Raw genomic sequence first — 23776 nt, forward strand, 5'->3', positions numbered from 1 at the left:
CCAGAAGTATTCCTGAGAAGCAGCTTGTACAACATAGAACAAATCAGAGTTTAGATCCCCTGGGCTGGATTCTCCTCTCAGTTCCATCACCTTTACACCAGCGTTACTCCACTGACTCCAGTGGCATTAACTCCCAGTTTACGATGATGTCGACGCAAGCAGGATTTGGCTCACAGTGTCCGAGTCCACAGCAGGATGGCTTCAAGGCTAAAGGGGCAGACATGATGTCAGGGAAGAGGCAGAGCACTACACCCTCAACAGAAGAAGCCCAGAGCGTAAAATAATGCAGTCTTTATGTCTCTAAGGAACCCAGCACATCACTTGTTAACTTGTGTAACAGCCCTCCTACAGCCGTTAATGCACAGTGCAAACGGGATCAGAGAAGCACGTAGCGTAGGGATCAGAAGTGAATGGACCATCGACTTGCGACTGGATTTTTGCAACAATCCCCTTTGCATACCAGCACCCTCTGCTTGCTGCATATTTAGTTTTGCTTTGTCTGGCCTTATTTGCACATTGCAGCCTAGATGCTATGATGATAAGCATATTAGAAATACTTAGATAGCAAGACATTCAAGCATTTCCACCATGGTTTCGGACATTGGCATTCACTTTCCTCTGCTGTCTGCTCAAAATACAAGAGCACTTGGCCCATAAACTACTTACTAGGCAGGTACAAGATCACTCGGGAAAAATATACATGCACACTGGCTATTGACGGGTTTCAGAGTAGCAGCCATGTTAGTCTGTATCCGTAAACAGAAAAGGAGTACTTAGTGGCACAAGTACCCCTTTTTACTGGCTATTGAGAAAGTGATAGATTTGGAGCTGGCGATACGGGATGAATCCTGCATCTGATCTGGGTGCTTGTTGTTTACTGTATGCATTGTATTAATTCCCTGTCAGGTTTTCCAGGAGGTGGGATGGTGCCTGATATTCACAGCTCTTGGCAAACAATGAAGAGATTCACACTGGTACCATAGCTTGGTCCCCTGCAGGGCCTGCCAGACAAACTTTGCACAGGAGAGTTCAACCCCTGTGAGGCAGGGGGAAGAGGATGAAAAGCCTCTCAAGGGTTTAAAGATACAGACACTCTCTTGAGGAGGTCAGGCAATTAATGGGGAAACTGAGTCAGACCATTGGGGAGCAGGCTGCCCCCGAGCCTTTAAAGGCCAGGGGTAAAATAAACCTACCTAAACCTTTAGGTAAGAGATGCATACAGACGTCTATTGTTTTAAAAAGCCCCTTTCTCACATTATGCTGTGCTACCACTGTTAAGAGTAAACCCTATGTTGTGTTAAGAAGGCTCTTTTGGGTCACAGCTCCCAAAGGGAAGAACCATAGGTAGCCAAACCCATTCGGACCTGCTGAGCAGTCACGGTTGCTACACAGGGGGCTGGGCCCAGTCGGAGAGTGAGAATCACAAGATTCTGCCCCAGAAAGGTGAAAACTCAGGGCCCAAGACCTGGCAGGGTGCACTCAGAAGGGATGGGGCCCACCACCAGAAGCCAAGAGCTGTTGCAAAGCTAGTCCCAGTTGCGGGAGCTGAGTGCTGACAAGTCTGGCCCATGTTAAACAAGAACCAAACCCTCCCTGGGGTTTCAGGTTTACTTACCAGATTTTCCTTTTCTGTTATACCCAGTGTTACATAAAGCAGCAAAATCTCTCATCGCAAGCCCTTCATACAATTTAACAGTCTATAAACAGCAAACAAGGATATTCTGCACCAGTGCACAGCTCATGTTCCCAGCACGTCCTCACCTCCACTCTGATTAGCAGACACCTGTTGCTTTGTTTCTGAAGGGAGCCCCCAGCGCCTTAAAGGATTTGATTCTAAGCAGGCTCGGCTGCAGCTGATTTATTCAGGTGCACATGGACAGCTTAGATTTAACCCCCATATCTTTCCACCATCAGCTGGTGGGGCTCTTTTCCCTGTGAGAATTACTGGGGTGGATCATTGCTCTAGGGTACTGCTTTCATTATGCTGACAGACCTGTCCTCCTGCTTACAAATACTTGCTGATTTATGGTTATGCTTCTCTGGTATCCTGCAGCAGCAGGCTGTCTCCGAGGGTAATGTATGGAGACAAGCCCAGACAAGCTTGGTTTGAGAATAATTATGTCAAACAAAAGCCAGTCTCAAAGATGTTATGGTAGGGCTGTTAAGACCTTAGAAGCCAGGCAGGGAGGGGGAGAAGGGAAACTGCCCACCCCTGGTGGGAGGAAGAGTGCAGTTAAGAGAACCCCTTTAGAAGGAGCTATTTCCAGGGGAGGTAGAAGATGGTAAAGCACAGGTCAGAGTGAGCAGCTCTGGGAGAGGTGATGTAACATGTAACCAGTCACCTCAGGAGCCCAGCTGGGTTGCTGGGCAAAGAACTCTCTTCCTTGGGACTGGGAGAGAGCTTGGATGAATGCAGAGAGCCGTCCAGGGGGTTTGCAACGCAGCCTGGGACGTGAGGCTCACGACCCCATACAAAAGCTTGCAGCTGGGAGCCCCAAAGAGGAGTCGCTCTTATCTAAGGTGTTCAGGTTTCTTAAGCAATATTCCGTGACACAGGTTGGGAGCAGTCTTAAGGGTGTTTCTACAGCCCATGCCTGGGCCTATTGAAGTCACTTGTAGCTTCCCCCACCCCTGACTTCAGTGGGAACTGGATCGGAGCCCATGTTAGGTCTGTTCTTGTTTATCCAACTTAACCGTGTGTTTTCCTCTGTACTGTGTCCGTACCCTGCTTTTCTTCAGAGCCGGAGCTGTGGGCTGGGAACTCATCACCCTCAATTAGCCCCTTGGAGGACACACACTGGGCTCTGACCTGGGGGGGAAGCCAAGTCAGGAGAGGGCCAAAGAGTATTCTGATTAGAGCAAGGGAGGCTGCTGTCTCCTATTTTGAGAGGTGCAGTGAAGGGGCTGGTGAAAGCATGCATAAGAAGCTGGCTTTGTTACAGACAGGGAGGCTGATCCTCTGCAGCCCTGCTCCTAATGCAGTAATTTGCACTAGTGCAAAGCAAGTGCAAAATGGGTCTAAAAAGGCTACAAATCCTCCTTGTAAGGCTCCCTTATTTCTGTTACAGAGTTCAGGCAACAGATAATCTCCCCATGCCACAAGTTAAACTGCTGCCTCTGAATATATAGGCAGCAGCAGGGGGCAACAGAGATTCCTCTGCCTGCAGAACCAAGCTGTCTGGGGGCCCTGATTTGCCTGTGAATCAGGCTTTTCAAGGACTCTGATTTGCACTCAGATCAATAGGCTTGTCCCCACTGATGCCTACCACATTCCCTGACATTTTGGAATCGATCAGATTTGGCATTTCAAAGTCGTTGCACTACAAACAGAGAAATGCTGTCCAGCTGTGTGAGAACTCGCTTTTCATGGCCCATTATTCCCCTTTTACACACAGAGCAACTGAGTTGCAGAGAGGTGCAGCGTCTTGCCCAAGAGGTTAGAATTCAGGCGTTTACGGTCCCATGTGTCATTCCTAGACAGTGATGCCTCTACATTTCTATATTCTATAGTCTATATTTCTACAGATACCATTGTACCCCCCCCTCCACCCCCATATTGGCAAATGACAATGGGAGCTGTGAGAACACATTCCATATAATGAGTATCGAAATCCTGGTGGCTACCATGCCTCCCTCCTCTTGCTTTGACTGCTCCTTGACCCCTAGTTACTTAGGATTTGCGCTCTCTCTCTCTCTCTCATATCTGCTATTACTTGCCAATATCTTTTGCCTGCATGGTGCCTGGAAGAGACCCTGCTGGATGAGACTAAGGAGGTGGAGGAATGTGATGATGTCATCGTAACCACTTCTTATGACATCATCCTAAAGCCATCTCCAGGGAATCTTGCCCAGAAGCGAATCCCCAGCAGCGTTATGGGGTCTCGTCACTGCATTTCTGTCCATCAGTTGCCTCTCCCACAGCATAAGCCTATGGCTCACTAGATCAATGGCAGGGACTTCTCTAGAGCTGCTTTGAGGCTCCCAGGGAGGATCAGAAATGGGGGGTATAAAGATGCCCTTAAAGAGGCTTCAAGGCGCAGTAGCTTAGGAATGGTGTCCTGCAGCCCCATGACTGAGCGAGAAGAGACAACAGGTGAATTACATTGTTGGGAAAAGAGCATGGATGAGACCCAGGGTTGTTCTGTGATGTGGTGCTGGATTTCCTCTGTATAGATACTAAACAAAGATAAGGAGTAAATTCTCAGGGCTGGGCTCTGCCAGGGATGGGGAGAACCAGTGTGGTCTTAGCACAAGTGTATTTGCTACTTCATGTAATGTATACTTTTGTCGCTTACTATGGGGATTAGCTGCATTAGACTGGAGCAGGTGAGGACTTGAGGACCAGGAAGTCATGTGATAAGTCTTGACGGAGGGGTTGGGTCTTGACTGGAGCCCAACATCCAGCTGCTATCCTGGTAATTTAATATTTTTCCTTTTCTCAGCTGGCAAGAAGGAGCTGGAGTTCAGGGTATTAAAGCCCTCCTGCCACCAGGTATGGTCCTTGTTGCTGCTCTTGGTGCCTGCTCAGATCTCATGGTTGCAGAGAAGAGAATTGGCCTCAGTCATGGGTCTCTTCCTAAAGTTCCTTCCCTACCCACAGGAAGAGTTCTCTGGCTTCCCTCCTGGTGGGGGCTGGAGCAAAATACCGGAGAAAAGAATAGTGTACCAGTGAGTCTTGTTTTCACCCATGCAGTGATAACACCATGGGCGCATACTTGTTCGATCAGAGGGACTGACCGGACTCCTGAGTTCCATTCCTGCCCTTGCCATTGACTTGCTGAGTGCCTGTGAACACGTTATTTAGCCGCTCTGTGCCTCAGTTTACCTGTACCTAAAACCTGGTATTATTTCTAAAGCATCACAAGTGTCCAGTGCTTCACAGACGGAGAAAAGAGATATTTTTACCCTGAGAAGCTTACAATCTGGGTAGACTTAACACAGCAAGGGAGGACAAACAGAAGGGGTGTGCGGGGCGAGGCGGGTGAGAAGGACAAAGACTATGATGGTAAAAGATCATGAGGCAGGATTTGGTATCTGTGTAGTGATTTACATTCAGCTCTTCATCATGGGAATGGAGCACCTGTTACATTTACATCCTAGTAATGTCTTTTAAAATATATATCTGTGGTTGGTGTATAGGATTTGTAGGTATGATAAGGCAAATCCTCAGCGGGTGGGAAGAGGTGTCGTCCCACTGGAAGTCAATGGAACTCAGCCCTCTGCATATCTATGTAAGCTTATAATTTTAAGGGAGCGAACTCTGGCCAGCAGGCAGGCGTGCATGACACCACGTTTGAGATCAGTGTGGAAAAGCTGACTCAAAAAGCGAGTCCTGATGAGGGATTTAAAGGAGGAGAATGAAGCTGAGAGGCCCAGAGGATCCCAGATGGCATTCCGGGCAGAGGGCACCATGAAAATGAACACAACATTTTCCCTCCCGAGGGTATTGGGAGAATTAGAGTTAGTTATTGTCTGTAAATTGCTCTTAGAGCCTCAGGCGGAAGGAGTTTATAAAAGCGCTTAGTATTAGAAGCCCCAGTCCACAGTCACAGATGCAGAAATATTGCACCAGCCTGTGAAATACGTTTCAGACAACTGGGGCTGTTTGCTTTGTTCCTATGGCTCAACTGGGCATTTTCATGTAACTCGTCATCCTGGTGATGAAATCGATTGGGGTTTATTAAACAACATTCTCTCCTTCCTCAGACTCCTTGTGAAATTCTCCCACTTCCCCCATCCATGTGGAGGAAAAGTCCCCTCCAGCGTGGCTTTAATCAGCCTTCCATAGTGGAGCAGCCTGGGTTGGCTAGCCTGAGGCAGCGATCTGCATACCAGATTATGGCCCAAAGGAAGAAGTCAATGATGGAGAAGAAAAAGTAAGAGACACAATGGCAGGTTTTAACTTTCCAGCAGAGCTCAGTTTATCTGACCTGTGCTCTGGACCCATTCCAGCCTGAGCAGTTACATTCTGCCTGTCTAACTTCCGCTTGTGGTTCCAGTGTTCTTCGCTCACTACCATGTGGTCTCGCAAGTTGAGAAGAGTTAGGCTGGGGCTGTACTTAGAGAGGAGACCTCTAGGGCAGGGTCTCTCAATGTCCGGGCGCCAGTCCCTGAGCTCTCCCTCACCCAGCTTAGGAAGGCAGCAAGCCTGCCCCTAGTATCAAAAAGGTTGAGAACCAGTGCTCTAGGGAACTGCTGTGAACCACAGGATATGATGTTAGTGACTTAAGGTGTATCTGCACTGCAGTGTGTGCCTACATCCTGCCTGGCAGGGGTGTGTTAGCCAAGCCTGCCTTCCAAAATCCACGTTGCTGACTGAGCCACACACCCTCCAAACCCCATATGCCCATGCCTCACACAAGTTTGCCACTAGCATTCCTGGGGACGTATCCCAGGGTTCTTTGTGCCTCATCAGCTGGAGCCGTCCTGGGCACTGGTGCGTGGTGTGCTGTGGGAGAACTTGGTGGGTAGCATTCTTTCTTCGGAGTCAGTACTCAACCCCTGCTCCAGCCTGGCGTTAAGGGGATTCAGAGTGCTATGGCTGCTGGATCTGATGTGAAGCCAACATCTCTGTGGGGGTTAAAGATCCCAAGGCTCTTCTGGCAATGGAACAGATGTTAACGGGACACTGGTCCGGTCAAATGTGCCCCCTATTTTAGGCCATATCTACACTAGAGCGCTTACAGGGGCACAGCTGTACCGATGCAGCTGTGCCTCTGTAAGATCTCTTGTGTAGCCGCTCTATGCCAACAGGAGAGAGCTCTCCCATCAACATAATTGTATCCACCCTCAACAAGCAACAGTAGCTATGTCAGCGGGAGATGCTCTCCCATTCTACAGAGAGGAGGGGGGAATAAGACTTCATTTTTCTGTCTCAGTTATTTACCTTTGGGCAGGGATTCTTTCATCATGATGTGAATGTACAGCACCTAGCACAATGGAGGCTTGATCTTAGCCTCCAGTCACTGCTCTAATACAATTAATTAATCCCACCCCAAGATCACGAATGTGGGATGTAATTAGGAGCTCTGCACCCAGGACAGGTATGGATTTCTGCTGCATGGATCCTCCAGATACCATGACTCCATAAGCCAGGTATGAAACACAACAGGTGTTACATATGCTTGAAATTCAGCAGAGAAATAACCTGTGATTTCTCCTCTTCTCTGTGGCCAGGTCTGACTTTGTCCTCCCAAAGTTGCTAAAGTCCATCCACAGTTTATACCCAGCGAAGATTAAACAGAAGGACACAGATCCTAGGATCAAGATGCTGCAGTTGGAAAGGATAAAGGTCAGGAGCTAAAAATCATGGCTTACAAAAGGGGTGCCAGCCAGGTCTCCCTATCCCAGTCCTGTGGCTTAGCCACCAGACCTTCCTTCCTCTCCTTATCAGTCACCACTAGTACTTGGTGGTGTGAATGACCATGTTCCATCCGGGGTACAGATACTCCACAAAAAAGGGATGAGAGGTTTTGCAGTATGTAGCTAACATTCGCAGGAGGGCTGTGAATCCATTAACACATCGGAGCTCTCTTGCCTTTGTGTGCCCACAGGAGCTCACAGAGAGCTTGGCTTCTTCTGTGGAACAAGAGCAAATCTACGCTGCTCAGGTGACGTACGGGACTTCGTTCCTCACTGTCTAGGGTGTAACTAACCTCAGTCGTGTTTCATAAACCACTCCAGCTGAGTCCTATAGAAGCTATGGTTGGAGCAAATCACAAGCCTCCAGGCAGTGAGAGGGGGACGGGGAATCAGAGAAGTGTAGGACTGGAAGATATCTGAAGAGTTCTTCTAGGCCAGTCCCCTGCACTCATGGCAGGACTAAGTATTATCTCTAGACCATCCCTGACAGGTGTTTGTCTGACTTGCTCTTAAAAATCTCCAGTGATGGAGATTCCACAACCTCCCTAGGCAATTTATTCCAGGGCTTAACTACCCTGACAGGAAGATTTCCTAATGTGCAACCTAAACCTCCCTTGCTGCAATTTAAGCCCATTGCTTCTTGTCCTATCCTCAGAGGCTAACGAGAACAATTTACCTCCTTCCTCCTTGTAACAACCTTTCATGTACTTGAAAACTGTTTTCATGGCCCCCCGCTCAGTCATCTCTTCTCCAGACTAAACCAATTTTTTCAATCAGAGGTCATGTTTTCTAGACCTTTAATCATTGTTGTTGCTCTTCTCTGGACTTTCTCCGATTTGGCCACGTCTTTCCTGAAATGTGGTGCCCAGAACTGGATGCAATACTCCAGCTGCAGCCTTATCAGCGCGGAGTAGAGCCCTGGAATTCCCAGGGGTCTTTCTTTGTGCCATTAATATAGATCACGTCGCACTGTAATGAAGTTAATCAGCACAGGTGGTACTGAGACAGGGAGAATCCCTCTGATGGCCCTACAAGTAGCATGTAAGATCATTCACCCAGCAGGAGCTGGCAATTGCTAGGTTCCCCGCAATTCCCCCAGCTAGCAGGAGAAATCCCAGGCACAAAGACAGGCTGGAGGACTCAAACTGAACAATGTGTCAATCGTTAATTCATAGAAGGCAGCCCTTCATAATCATTAAATAACTTCTCTTACCCCACACGAGGCTGGGAAGTATCGTTATCCCCACTAACAATATTATTTACATGCTCAGAATCCCTCCTACACTCGTCTTATTGTGGCTTAGCTGCAGTAACTCACAGCAGTTACCTGGGGAGCGTCTACACTGCAATAAAACACCTGCCGCCCGAGTCTCAGAGCCCAGGTCAATCGTCTGGGGCTCGCAGGGCTCAGGCTGCGGGGCTAAAAATTGCGGTGTAGATGTTCAGGCTCGGCTGGAGACTAGGCTCTGAGACGCTTCCCCCCCCCCCTCCAACCTTGTGAGGTCTCAGAGCCCTGGATCCAGCCTGAGCCCAAATGTCTACACTGCTATTTTTAGCCCCGCAACCTGGGCCCCGTGAGCCGCAGTCAGCCGACCTGGGCCAGCCGCAGCCATGTTGTGGGTCTTTTATTGCCATGCAGACATACCCCTGGAAGCATTCTCCAAGGTCCTGGTAACTGATGAATGTTACCCCACTCCCAAGGCTTCTTTCTAGGCCACGATGACTGCCAGGAGACCCTTGACTTCCCATCCCCTGGGCCTCGTGAGAGACCTGCACTGCAGTCTGCTGTGTGCTCAACTCAAGGCCGCTGTCGTACTGTCTGTCGTCTCTGATTTTACACTGGGCTGGGCTGAGCGTCACTGGGAGTTGGGTCAGACGTCTCTAATGATTGCTCCGACCTGAAGATTTATTTCTCTGCCATTTGTCTCTTTAGGCCCTGGGCTGCCTTAGGATCACTGATGAGTTTGTGCTGTCTGCACTTCACAACGCTGTAGGTATAACCCATAGGGACGTTCATTCTCTTTATAATGTGTTCTTAATAATGACTTCAGCTATAGTGCCTCACGCTGTCGCTGCATTACCAAGAAGTGGGCCTGACCTTTATCTCCTCCTGAGAGCCGACTCATGGCTAAAGTGCCATTCACATGCACTCTGCTGCCCAGTTCATAATGTGGGTCTCGGTCAGAGGAACAGACTCGTGGCACTGCAAAGTCACGGGATCGACACAGCTGGTGTGGGAAGGGGAGGCGCGCTGCGCAGGAGATGATCTGAAACTCAGGGCCGAGGGGAGGAAGATGGCTCAGCCAGCATCGCTTATTACACAGCATCCCTGAGCTGCCGCTGGATCCCCTAGGCTGGTGCCTGGGCTGCACTCTCGTGACTAGATTAGTCCAGAGTTCAGGAAATGGGAGAGTGATTTATCAGGGAAAGGGAGACAGCAGACCCTAGGGCACGCAGACTAGGTTTATTAGGGTGGGGAGAGATTCAGTCGTTGGGATATTGATGCCCAAATTAATATAGAAAACTTGTGTAAAAGGTTAGAATTGCAGGGGTAGGAAGTGCGGTGCTAAGTGGCTTTTGTCCGGTCTGCTAAAGGGATCTGTTTTTTCTAGCTCCAGGTATGCAGGAGTCAGCCTGTGCGATATGAAGTAACTAGGACCCTGGTTTTATTTGGTGAGTGATTCTTCAAGTCACTTTTCTTGTCAATGCACCAGCTTCAAGCTCTTTGACCCAGGGATCAGGGAAGGTGATTAGATGCTGGGGTATTGGTCTGTTGGCACCTACTGGGCATAAATCCCTCTACAGCGAGAGGAAGATCTGCCTGCTCTTTCATTCCTTCTGACAGCATCAGTCTTCACAGTCTCAGGCTGTCCAGTGTAATACTCAATGGCTGTAATCCATACATGTAACTATGCAAAGGAATGCAGCCCTCTTAACTTGCTGTGCATGCTAATGAAGCTGCGTGCGTGATGTCGGTGAAGTGTCTTGCAGAGCACAGCAACGTCATTAGACAGTACAGGACCAATGCGCTCAGCCAAAAAACGTAGGTAACTTAAAATTAAGGTTATTACAGTAAGTAATATACATGTCAGAAATCATGAACACCAAGAAATGTTTGCTTAAATCCAATCAGCAACACTTACCTAGTGCAAAGGTCTGGAAATGAAAACTTACGGCAATTCCAAGGTAAAAACAAACTACGTTAAGATGGAGTTAAGGCTGAGAGTATGTGTCAGTAAATTAAAGATACGAAATAGTATAGGAATGTAACTGGTACTTATTGTGCAACCAAGCTTTACAAACGCAGGGAATTCAGAGTCATGGTTACACGTAAAAGACATGCACAGTTAAGGCACCCAACCTTAACTCTGCCCTGGAGTGATGCCATATTATAACCATACGTTTTATTATAAAGACACGTTAGTGTTATTATGGTCCCTAAAGCCCACATAGTTCATACACGCACCAACACACATCTAGACATGTGAACATTCTAATTCTACACAGCCACTAAAAACACAGTACAGCACTCCAGCCTCTGAGTTCCAGGGAGAAACTTTTTAACAAAGGCTTGTTTCCATACACACGGCACTAATATCTCTATAGCAACTACAGCTGCCTGGCACCAAGCTCCAGAACAATACCCTTCAAGGTCTGTTGCACACACACCTCTTCTAACCGCAGAATGGTAACATTTTAATTATCAGATTAAGTAGACCTCACATAAAGAACAGTCTGGTACCTAATACTGTTGTGTAAGTAATATCTTCCTGTTACTGCATTGAGAATACAGGAAATCGGCCTCTCTCCAGTGGAGCTGATTCACACCAACTGCGGCTCCATCCCTGTATCCATAGAACAACACAAACCACTTGTATTATTGATCCTTCTTACCCAGCCTTTCCTGTGTCATACCACTGGTTTAGACAAGATTTCTGAACAGCCTTTTTCACTAGGGAAAACGAGTCTGAACTGTTATTGAAATGAGATCTACAACTGCTGTGTGTAAACGTTGCTGTTAGGAAGTTAAAGGGCTGAAGAACCATGAGATACTCGTGCAATTGTGCAGAGGCTAACTTTCATCTAGTTGTAACTTGACTATCATCTCATTAAATTACTTGGCATTCATGGACAAAGTTTTACTCCACCCTATCTCCGATCATCCACATTTTTCAGCCAACGGTGCTTTCCCTCCCCGAGTTTAGAGAAGTGGGGGGTAACCATTGGGCCTATAAGTGAACTCTGATTTCACCCTTCACTCTGGAGAGACGAGTCTCTTTGTAATACGTGGGGCAGAATGGTGCCGTTGCCTAAACACAAGGGCAAGAGCCAGGAACCCTTTTAAATTCCATCATCAACTCCTTGTATGATTTTGTGCAAATCATTCCTGGACTCATTTTTCCAATCTGTAAAATGGGGATAACATTTCCCTCCCAGAGGTGTTGTGCCTGTTAACTAGTTATTGTCCATACAGTGTTTTGAAGATGACAACAACTATGTAAGTATTAAGTGGTATTTATTAAGCATAGGGGTATATATAGGTGAATTTGGGACAATGGCATGTGTTTTGTCTTTGATCAGGGATCTGCCACAAAATTCTCAAGAGGCAAAGAGAAGCTGGTTGTGACTAGCCACCCCCAAAGAACATGACATGTCTTACACTTTCTCTCTACATATTCTCCATCCAGTCAGCCCTTCTCTCTGAGACCAGGGAAGAGAGGTTTTGGTACCTCAGGAACGTTTCTTGGGCTAACTAAATTACATTATATGCATGTAGAATCCTTGATATTGTATCAGTCTGTGGCTCCCAGAGGTCTGTTCCAGGAGACATGAATAGGCAGGTCTAGGGATGGGGTGTGTGAATGCTGTGGTACCTGTTAGGGAGTGAGGAGAGCTGTGGACTAGGATTTAGGAGGTCTGCGATACAAAGGGTCGTGGGGCAGGATCCGTAGCAGAGTAACCGGGGAAAGCCGGAGAGCAGGATGTCAGCGGGTGAGAGAAAAGCCCCTGGAGTGGGTTAGGAAAACTTCTGTAGGAGGTTGGGAAGGGAGGCTGCAGATGCTCTTATTCGCTCTGGAATGTGAGTCCTGTCTGCCTGTGTTACAGCCCCTGGTGCTGTTGCACAGGGCAGGGTCCCTGCCCTCACACCCTCCTATGGCTGGAACATTTGTAGCTCTGTGGAACTGAACGGGAGGATTTCTCCATTACTGTGTTACAGGGAGAGAGGCTGTCCTGCCTGCAGAGACGCACATCAGAGCAGGGTCTGGGAAGTGAGCTGATGCATCCTTACCACAGGATGGCTGTGTGGGATCAGATCTGGCTGGGAGACTATAACCTGGGAGCCAGTGGGGGGCTCGAAGCAGGGCTGCTCCCTTCCTGCCCTTAGAGAGCCAGGACAAGATGTGCTGCTTTTCACTCCTTGCTTGCCAGGAGCACAGAGGGGAATACGTGTGTGTAGAAACTGGCCAGCTGGTGATGGGGCATGGGAGATGGGTGGAGGGACACAGGGAAGGATAGAATGGAGCAGGGGAAAGGAAGGAGGGATGCAGGGAGAACACAGAAGGGGCGGGGGGAGTCTGTATGTGTGGAAGAAATGTGCAGGATGATGGCTTTTCTCCTTGAGGGGATCCCCGAGGGGGTCATGCAAGGGACTCATCTGACTAGGGTTCTCCCTTATGCAGACTGGGCCCATGATAGGAGGGAATTGTGAAAGGGGCCAGCCTTGAGGAAGGCCTGTTCCCTCTGTCTGGTGGCTGCTGTTTAATTACAGAGAAAGGCCAGAGCCACCACGTTCGGATCAGGTCCCGATGCACTCTGCCGTTGGGCCCATCTCTGTAGAAAAGTCATATAAGGGAATGGGGTCCATGCTGCCAGGCAGGCTTGGACTGAGGATGAGAGAGGCCTGCATCCACCAAAATCTGGCAGGTTCCCTGGTCTGCCTCTAGCCTTCAAGCCTAAGCCCCTCTCCACAGACAGTACCCCCCAGCCCATGCTGGAGAGGCCCTTGTCTTTTTCCTGTCCTGAGTCCTTTTAATATTCCTGCACAAGGAGCCATCCAGAGCCTACTGTGTCAGATGGCTCATGGGCGGCAATCAGTGGTGTGCCATCCTGCTGTTCTGCTGAATTTGCCCCTGGCACCCAATTCCCAGCGAGCTACCAACTGTCTGGGCTCTGGTGTTCAGAGTTGGTCATTGCCTTCTGGTTTTGTGCTGTGCTTGGGACAGGTTGCCTGGATGCCGCTATGGTGAAGGAACTGATCAGACACCTGAAGAAGGGAAGCCCGACTCAGAGAAAGGATCTCCTCACTGCTCTGGCGGTGGCTTTGCACGCGTGGGCTGCAGTGCCCGAATCCAAGGTCACGGCTCCTGCTGAAACTGGACCAAGGGGCTCATGCTCTGCCTTTTCCAAGTGCCAGGCCCGCCAGCCCCAGTATGAAATGAAACACAATCAACACCACTGCTCTTCCTTTCTGTCCCAAGGAAGTGTGGTGGGTGCCCAGTCCAGGCTGATCGGAACCCTAGAGCAGCTGGCAGCCTCACAGGACCACACAGATGACTCGGTTCTGTCTGCAGCCACCTGCTTGGTGTATCTGGATGCATCCAATCCCGCTGCCCTGGAGGCGCTGCTGAGGTGCCTGACCCAGGAGAACATGAAGAAGAAAATGCAGGTGCGGATCCTGACTGATCACATAAGGAGAATTTGTGTCTCTGTCCTCCATCCTCTCCTCAGTCCACTCCAGGACCACCCATGAACCTTTCCCAGATGCTTTGCCCATTGGCTTCCATTACCTGGGGAAGATGAAAACAGAGGCGGGGTTGTCCCAGACTGTTCCCTCACCCATGACCTGGTTCAGGATGGGGATCCAGAGACACCACTGCCTCGGAGTCTCTCAGTCTGTCTCGACAGGCACATCTGCTCAGCTGCGCCCCTCTCTGCATTCTCTGCAGACGTGTAGCCACTCCCCTCCCAAAGGGTCTCCCTTTACCAATGGTTGCCTTGGCTTTGGATGGGAGAGTCTGTTACAGCGCAAAGTACAAAACTGGAGGGGTGTTCTTGATACACGGGTTTAGACATGAGGCCCAAATTCTTCCTCGGAGTCTATGATCCTTCTCTCCTGATCCCCTGCAGGCTTTGCTCATGCTGGTGAAGCACGTGATGGTGGTCAGCACCGATATCATCCAGGCCGTTATAGATCAGCTTCACCATTCTCCAGTGTACAAGGTAAGGAGGCAAAGCTACCACCATTCTTATTCTCTGGGAGTCGGGGCACGAACTCTAACCCACTGCCAGTGTTTCTTTCCCTCCCAATCCACCCATTTCCAGGGTCCTATATTCAGGAGCCCCACTGCCAGCCTCCAGGTGTCCATATGTAGGAGCCTGGTTACTCTGGCTATGTGTCCAGTGGCCAGCAGGTATTGCTTTGGCTGTCCCCATGCCTAAGGGTCCCCTAAGAGTCATGCCTAAACATCTGGTTGCTGTTGTCCTGGTGCCTAATTGCCCAGTGGGGCATCCACATCTCCTAGTCTTTTGTAATCAGAGAGACTCTTGGATTCCTGCTTAGCGGGACACCCAGAGTGGGCCTCCATTCTTCCTAGGATGGCACCACCTCAGCCTCTCCTTCTGGGCGAAAGGCCCAGCAATGCCCTCTCTGACTGGTGGCACTGCCAGCAAGGATTCCTAGCCTGGGCACTTGCTTCCTGCAGCCTGGAGAGACTTGTAACACAGACCCTTCCCGCTCCTCCCCAACATGCGCACACAAACACTTCCTGCTTGCGTGCCACCAAGGGCCTACGAGTGGCTGACCCAGCACGCTCTCTTCATGCTGCTTCCCCAAAGCATCGTGCTGATGCCGCCAATTTGCTGAGCACCATCGGGCTGGAGTCAATCCAACAGGAAGGCTTGGAAGAGGAGGTGTTCCAGCTGCTGGTGGAAAAGCTGCACCAGGAGCCATTTCTGGTGAGGCTCAGGGCATGGAGGATTTAATCACAATGAAATTAAATAGCAGAGTCTCTTTCCAAGAGAGCGTGTCAGGGCCAGGAACCCACCCCCTGGCTTTCTCTGCTCCAAAGAAGGGATATTAATGGAGCTTTCACCCCAACTACCTTCCTCTCCAATGGGCCATCAGTATGGAGGATGTGCTAGTGAATTCACTTCCATTTAAACATGGGCCCAAGACACAGTCAGGATCCAAAATCCAGCAGTATTTGAATCTGGGGTTTAGTCAGAGACCAGCCAAGGGGTTTGGATCCAGATCACCAGAACCCAGAGCCAGGTTTTGATTCAGGCTAATCTTAGTCTTGATCTTATTGTTCTTTACTCTGGATTCATGTGGGGTCGACAAAACACTGAAAAGATGTTGGGGCTGAGGCTGACCGATAAAGACCCCGCCATGCACACACAGCCCCTTCCTCACCATGCCGCCTGCTCTGAAATGTTCTCACCTTGCCCTGCGCTGCATCTCTCTCCCGCTCACAGGTAGTAAGACAGACTGTGGCAATGACTGCGGCAGCTCTGCAGATGAAGGGGCGAATCTGGGATATTGTGGAGAAGTAAGTGGCTGGCAGAAGAGCCAGAGATCCAGTCCTCTCCTGCTTCCGTCCAACCACGCGCGCTGAACAAAGCCCAAAGGCCGCTGGCGTGGTCTGGGTTTGATTCCAGGATATTTTCCCTGAGCCCACATCTTTAGGAACCTGCCTGGTGGGCTAATTTTCACTGGCTCATTCACTTCTCTCCTGGTTCCCACGGTTCCAAGGCTTAGCCTTTCCTCCAGGCCAGACGGTGGCTAGTGGTGACTGGACTTCAAGGCAGAAGCCCAAGGAAGGCACAGACAGGGTGGCCCGGGTGGGACAGCCTTGGCCCTCCAGCCAGGTTCTTCCTCTTTCCCCAGGGGATGTGTGGTGAAATTTAGCCACACCCAGAGTTACAGCACAAGCCTTCAGGGTTGGGGCTGGAGAAATCCCTGATTATCACGTTGGTGGACGTCACCAAACGGGGAAATTTCACTTTGGATGATCTGAGACCACATTAAAGACATGCCCCTTCCAAGCATCTCCTCCCAGAGGGCTTAATGTACAGAGCAGCTACCTCCTCACCTGCTCCTACTGACCTGGCTAACAGCAGGAGGAAAGGCTGCAGCTCAGGCAGAAGGGGGGTGGCTGTCAGAGAGGCTGGGGGCTACCCCAAAGTAAGGAGCCATCTAAGGCCCAGATCCAGGAACCCCACAGAAAGTGGGCTGAGATTGCTGGAGACCGCTAAGCGGATTTCTTCCCCTCCACACACAAGGCTGGGGAAAGGATCAGACTTTCTCAGGCTTTTAACTCTCCGGTATAATCTAAAGGGTAGCCAGCATAGGCTGGAAAACCAGGGTTTTAAAGGCCCACAGTGACCCCTTATGTAGAGGATGGGAACTGCATCCCCTCACAGTGGAGGCAGAAGACAAAAGCATAGTGGGAGTGCCTTCCTTTAAACCCTGCGGGAGGGGCAAAATAGCCTCATTTCTCTCCAGTAATGCTGTGTGCATCGTGGCAGGCAGTTGAAGGAGAAGAGCGAGGTGAGCCGAAGACAGGCTGTGGTTTCCTTGGTAAGTCATGTTCTGTCCTGAACCACTAGACATGTCTGACATACATTACCCTAGACACAGCGTGTGGGTGATGAGTGGGCTGTGCAATCTCTCTCTGGGCTGGATCCCCACCTGCCTTTTCATTTGGCCATCACTTCCCTGTGTTTCCAGCTCCAATCCCTTCTCTACTTGCTGTCCAGTCTGTTCTCTCTCTTCCTTTCTCTTAGGTTCCTCATACTAGGGCTCCACCCTCCCTACGTGACTTCCTTTAACTTGGGAGCCATGTTTTAATCTCTTGGTACATCACTGCCTCCTTCTCTTGGCCTGCAGCCTGTCTGCTTTCAGAGCAGCTCGGCCAGACCACAGCGGGGCTGAATGGCTCCGGAAATGGCCAGTTGTGTTGTGGAGCCTCCTGAGGGTACAAAATACAGCCTAAGCGACTGGCTAGTGAAAGCTGTTACCATCCAATGGCCGGTTGGCTGGCCGTTCATTTTCTTCTGGACACTGTCCACATCTCAGACTGCCTCCAGAACTGTCCCCTACATTGGCAGAGTCCAGATATTGCCTGGCTGTGGAGACGGGCTGACCCCCTCAGCCCTGGAGGTGGGCCCTGGTCAGGACTGAGGTGCGCTGGCAGAGCAGCGTTGGGGATCTTGCACGGATGCAGCCCTTGCTGTAGCTGTCTTGGGAACAAACAGAAGACTTTGGTCTCCAGAGCTGGCCATCTCACGCCTCACACCAGCAGTACAGTCACTCATTAAAATAGCCCTGGTGTAATTTTACTGAGCACTATAGACTTGTGCCAGTTATAAGCACAGTGTGGAGCCTAATCAGCTTTGGAAACCTCATCATGTTGTTAGATTCTTTATCAAGCCGCTCTGGATTTTGGTCTTTCAAAATGCTCCGTGACGCTCTGCTTCCACGTCTCTTTTCACTAGGGGGTCCTTGGTCTTCGCAATAAGCATGTGTTCTTTACCCTGCTGGAAATGCTGGAGGTGGACAGCAGTCCGGCCGTTCGCATACAGGTTAGTGATGTTCTCCAGCGATGTGTGTGGTTCTTGGTGTCCAGGAGCAAAGGCCTCACCTCTGTGTGTGTCACTTCTCACTGCAGGTCATTAGAGCGTTTTGCACCCTGGGAATGAACAACAATCATGTGCTGAAAACCCTGATGCTCAAGGAACAGACAGATGGGGCTCTAGCCAGGTACAGTGCAGATTGAGGGAACAGAGGTAATGACCAAAGTGGGTTGAGATTTTGCGGGGTGAGGTGCCTCAGGAGTTGATTTGCTGGAGTTCTGCAGCGACGCTTCTCCAGGTCACCTCTGCCTGTTTTGGGGTGGCTAGGCAGGTCTATGAAGCACCAGGATTGATGTGAATAAACTCAGCTGGATTGAGCTAGGTAAGAAATGGGAAAGGCATATGCCAGCCCAGAAGAAGTGCATGTTGCTTCAGGGAACACATGAAGGACATGAAAAGAGTGGCCTCCAAAGGCAGGGTGCACATCTCCGCAGTGTGGATAGAGGGCTAATCAAGGAGGGGAAATTCTCCCCAGCACCCCTCCTTTCCATCCCAATCTCTCACCGTTCTGTTTTCTCTCTGGTTTTAGAGAATGTGTGAAAGCTTTGAAGATCCTTCAGAAGCTCCCCAGTGCTAGAAGAGGCTTGGAGCATCAGATCTCTCAGCTCTCCTGAGGCCCTACTGTCTGGGGGTGGTCTGCCGCTGTCTGTGAGCTCAGAGGGAGTAGCTAACATGGAGAGAACATGGGATTTAAAATACAGGCTCTGTAGCCGGGGTTTCTTCTGGACTGGGTGTTTTGCATCTTGTCTCCTAAGAGCGCTGGGAGATTGGAATATTCAGGTGTGTGTGCGTTCATTTGTAGAGCGTGTTTCTCCGTTCCTAGAGGCAGGGGGCCGTCCTCTCGGTACCATGGTCAGCAGCCAGAGTCTCTCGCTTGGCAGGATGTAGTTAGGGCTAGAGTCTGCTACCCACACCCATGCTAGATAGTACCTTGCGACTCCGATTGATTTCAATGGGACTATGCACTGAGTGAGGTGCTACTCAAAGGGAGTGAAGGGGGTGGGCGGATAGAATCAGCCCTTTCATTTATCAATCTGCACTTGAACGGGACCCTCAGATCCTGCGGTGAAGGGCTCTGTCTGAGAACCTGTATGGACCCATCCATCCGCCAGCCTGGAAGCATGTGTACAAATGCACCACCTCCTGGGCTGGTGCACCATTGGCCTGGCCCCAGTGCTGCTGCTGGGCAGGCCCTGCTCCTACAGCCTGGGGGCACTGCCTACAGGGACAGGGCAGTGGTGGTGCCAAGCCGGTGCCTCTGCCTAGCAGCTCTGCTGCCCCTGCTCTCCTGGGGCTGAGGAGAGTGGCTTCCCAGAGTCTGCAGCAGCTCCCCTTGCTAGGCAGGAGGCCTGAGGGCAGCTGAGGGGCGTAAAGCTTATGTGCACCTTTTGGAGGGCTACATGTTTCTGGGGCAGACTGTTGAAAAATGGGGCCGTCTTCAGAAAATCAGGACACAATTCAGAGATGACATCCAGGTGAGGATCGTATTGCCTGAGTCTATAGCGTGAGGGGTGAGTGCGGGCAGCACTGAACGTGGGGCATCTGCAGCATGAGAGAGACCTCCCAGGGCTGCGTATTAACATCCAAAGAACCAGTCCAAGTGCTTTGCAAAGTATTCACTGCAGGGTTAAAGGCGATCCCATCCGCCACTGCAATGGAGTGTTCCACCAGGAGGAAACCTCCATCTATACCCTCATTAAGTGTTGGACTCCTCCAGCCCTGAGTGGGTGATATTAAATTAGCTGCAGCCCTGAGCTCTTCACTCCAGCTGTTGCATTTTCTTCTTACCCAACGGTGGGGCTGAATTTCCTTGTAGCGGCTGCCAGGGTTCACGGAATTAGAAAGCATGTGGGTTTGGTCAGTGACTGCAGGAAGATCTAGAACCATATACTCCGGGCTGCCATCTGCTGCATTGTTCCCAACTGCCTGAGACAAAGATGAGCTTAGTTCAGTACAACGAGATAGATGCACTACAGAGCCCACCTTACTCAGACTATAAGTGCTGATGCCGGGAGGGATGCTGGGCTGGAGAAGAGTGACTCCTCATGGGACCCATCCACCTGATGAGGGCAGTTAAATGTTGCAAGAGATTTTAAAGGCAAGGAATTTCCTCGTATCATAGTGTAATAAAGACGCTTGTTTGGGGGGCAGCTGGTCCTGGGTCACAAGGGGTTGATTCGCAGCGCAGGGCATGTGCATAGGTTCTTACACACCTAGCTTAAATAAATACGGATCTGCCCCTAGGACTCAGGTATTTCTATCCATCCCCTCGCATTGCCACATTATGGGTGGATGGGCCTTCTGACTGAAGATACAGCCATGTAGCAATTCTCAGCAGGGCAGCCCTAGCATCTCACCATCCTGAAAGAACCCCTAAATCCCTGCCCCCTGTGGGTCTGATTGATGGTCAAATCCTCCAGGCGCACACCTGAAAAGGCAGGCACAATTTTGCACTTAAATTGTGCTTTCCATACTACACTTGCTTACACAACACGTCCAACTGTTGCTCATGCACGTACCTAAGTTGTGTGCACAGTTGCTGTATTGTTCAGGCAAACTCCGCAGGAAGATTTGGACAGTCCAGTCCATTGTGATTCATAGGTGGATAAAAATGCCAATGAGATGGGGGGAAACTGATATAGGAGCCTGTGATGGGGTGTAAAAGCCCCCACATTGGACAACAAGGAGTTAAGGGATTATTTTGGGCTCAGCCAGCCCCGCCCCGCCACACCCGTAGCAAATGCTCCTTCTTCTGGGGGAATTAAAAGACAGCGAATTAGTTTATTTGGGTGGCAGAGTTGGAGGTAAGCAGACCTGCAGCTCACAGCTCCAGCAGAGCAAAGCCCAAAGGCTCTGGAATAGCTGCCCAGAGGGGCCCTTCCTGAGGGAAGGGAGGACCCACCCCAGAGACAACCCGAGAGGGAAGTATTCTGTGGATCTTGGACATTAGTAACCTCCCTTACTTATTTTGGTTTGGATTGCCGCACCAGGGGAAAGCCTGGAACTAAACTGACCCCAGGAGGGGAAGATGCTCGGGAACAGCCTTAATTTTTGGTTGCTAGACTACTGGTAACCTGGGCCCTGCGTTGGAGCCCAGTGGAGTGGGCAGGCCTGGGCTCCCCTCCCCACAGTCCCTTTGGTAGTCAGGGGTTGCAGTCATGACTACTAGGCCATGCTCCCCAACCAGACCCGAGGTGAGAGCTGTTACAGGGCCACTATATAAGAACACTTCAATATAAGCTTGACATCACCTAACAATTCCCCTGTGCTGGGATGACCTTCCAACAGTGAGATCAGCTGACTTTGGGGCAGCTTTGCTCTGACGGAGGAGTACAAAGATACCATACTGTTGGGGAGACTCTTGCCCATTGACCTTAATAGAGTCACCCAGAATTTACATTGGGGTGAATGGAGCATTGAGCCTAAGGTGTTTAGTCCCTAGTGCATTCTTCTTACAATAGAAAGGTACATTCCGTGAGCCCAGTGGGCTTGTAATAGCAATAAGCCACAGCGGGGGCTATAGCTGTGAGTTACTGGCAGCTGATAGCATGAAACCACTTACACGCCCAACATGTGTGAAGCAGTAGCCTCCACACATCCATCGTGTTGTGGCTTGCTGTTCTCTTTTACACTTACTGTTCCCACAGAATCTAAGTAACCAAATTATTTCCTGTGTGAATCTAGGCTTCTCCATTCTGCAATTTCTCTTGCTGGAAATGAGCGGGGTGCTCTGATGCAATTCAGTAAAGTTATGGGGAAATGTTCCCTGTTGAATGCTCCAGCATCTCTGACATGATGTGAGGTCCTGTGGGCTGCTGGGTTCAGAGCCCTGGGACATGGTTTGTTTACAAGCGCAGACATCTGGCACACTTCCTAGTGACTGGAGAGCTGTCCTACACATCGCCATGGTTTGGTGATCACGTTCTGTGTTGCCAAGGATCCAGCGTTGTGTATCCTGGTGGGTGCATGGTGCAAGTCTGGGAGCGCTCATTCAAAATGTGCTTTCTGTAAATATTCTGCAACATTTGCTAAAAGTCAATCTTTAGTCAAAGATTCCTGGTAGTAAACTTGATCCCTGGAATATCTGCAGAAAGCAAATGCTAAAGGGACATGAACATAGAATCATAGAAGATTAGGGTTGGAAGAGATCTCAGGAGGTCATCTAGTCCAACCCCCCTGCTCAAAGCAGGGCCAACCCCACTAAATCATCCCAGCCAGGGCTTTGTCAATCTCAGGCTGGGCCTTAAAAACCTCTAAGGATAGAGATTCCACCACCTCCCTATGTAACCCATTCCATTGCTTCACCTATCTGAAGCAAAATTATTTAAAAGTTTGAATGAGTATCTGCAAAACATTGATTACATTATTTGCCCAGGTCTACATGTGACGCACTTTCCTACATGTGACAGAATTTAAGATGGGACAGTAACAGGACATACTAGGATCTGCCTTACCAACTTGGTAGGTTGATGTTCTTGTCCCTCTGTATAGATTCTCCTGCAAGAGCTGGATGAGACAGAAAACAGATCAGAACAAAGTTACAGCAACAGGTAAGGAGGCAATTGCTGATTTAACAGCTACACAGATCTAAATGGCAGGATTCCTCTGTAACTTTAGATGCCAACCCAAACCCCATCTATTAATCTGGTCAGTGACAATTTTTGCACTGCCGCCCAGACACAGCCCTTTGAACTAATCTTGTTCTTCTCCTTAGACTTGTTGCAGATGTAGCCTTCAGAACAGACCCTGATTTGGAATAGCAGCTAAATCCAACCACCTGGCACAACAGCCTAACTCAAAATGACCCTTATCAGCAAAATAGCCCATAGGAAATGCACTGCCCAATTGCACAGGAGTGGTCCAGTGCACCACATCTTACAGTTGCTGCGCTGGAATATTTGGGGAAATTACTGCAGAGTACTCTAGAGGATTTGCTTAGTAATGGCTGGTCCCATGGGACCGACTGACACTGAGATGATCCAACTGTATCCACACATAACTAATCCCAGGCTGATCAGAGCTGAGCTGGCTCACCAGAGCTCTCAAGCCACGCTCCTATGTACTGACACATTAAGTGTAGAGGAAGTGAAATCTTGAAGTGTAACAAATTCAGGGCCAGATTTTGGTGCCTTTACTCATATTGAGTAGCACCTTTCTCCATACGTAGGCCCTTTGACATCCATGATGAGCTACTTGTGGAGTAAGCTGCTACTCTGTGTGAGTAAGGGTACCTGAATCTGGCCCTCATGCAGGGATGTAGGCTGAACACCATCACAAGAGATATTTATAGTTGTGGACAATGTTGCACATGGTCACTCATGTATGCCAGGCATGCTCTTCTCTTTCTGCCTAGCTAATTTGGGTGTGTGATGGGGTGTACTCACCACACTGGCCCTGCAAGAGCTGAATTAGGACAAGTGGGGCCCCATCAGCCAGCTAGGCTGCAAATGGGGGAGATTTAGGCTGGCAGCAGCTAATTTGAGAGTAGATCACCTGTAGAGGCCTTGCCTGTCCCTCACAAAGCCAGAGAAGGGGCCTGCAGGGAAGTAATTGTCAGTCACTCCCTGGGTGGAGGGAGTTTGGGCTGGCAGACTCAGGAGAAGGTAGGAGAGAGCTCAGGGAAAGGCAGCAGGGGTCAGGAGGGAACAGACCTTGGCTTCTGATTAGAGGGTCCCTAAGATGGAACCTGGAGTAGAGGGTAGGCCCCACTACCAGTAGGTCCCCATTTCTCCCAGTGTCAGGTTCTTCATAGTCACAGGGAATGAGTGGTGGGTGTGAT

At 49.9% G+C, this 23776-nt stretch overlaps 1 protein-coding gene across 1 annotated transcript; it reads left to right on the forward strand.

Annotated features, from left to right (window-relative positions):
• Window positions 1-4068: 4068 nt before the first annotated feature.
• HEATR9 (HEAT repeat containing 9) lies at window positions 4069-19109 on the forward strand. Its single transcript, XM_048818951.2, has 15 exons — window positions 4069-4093; window positions 4443-4492; window positions 5707-5876; window positions 7177-7291; window positions 7554-7610; window positions 9296-9352; window positions 9975-10035; window positions 13587-14029; window positions 14491-14583; window positions 15199-15318; window positions 15838-15911; window positions 16891-16942; window positions 17860-17946; window positions 18033-18124; window positions 18527-19109. The coding sequence occupies exons 1-15, from the start codon at window positions 4069-4071 to the stop codon at window positions 18609-18611; spliced, it is 1581 nt and encodes a 526-aa protein (XP_048674908.2). The 3' UTR covers window positions 18612-19109.
• Window positions 19110-23776: the final 4667 nt, after the last annotated feature.

Source organism: Caretta caretta, chromosome 14, assembly GCF_965140235.1.
Source record: "Caretta caretta isolate rCarCar2 chromosome 14, rCarCar1.hap1, whole genome shotgun sequence".
In the NCBI taxonomy this organism is placed as follows: Eukaryota; Metazoa; Chordata; order Testudines; family Cheloniidae; genus Caretta; species Caretta caretta.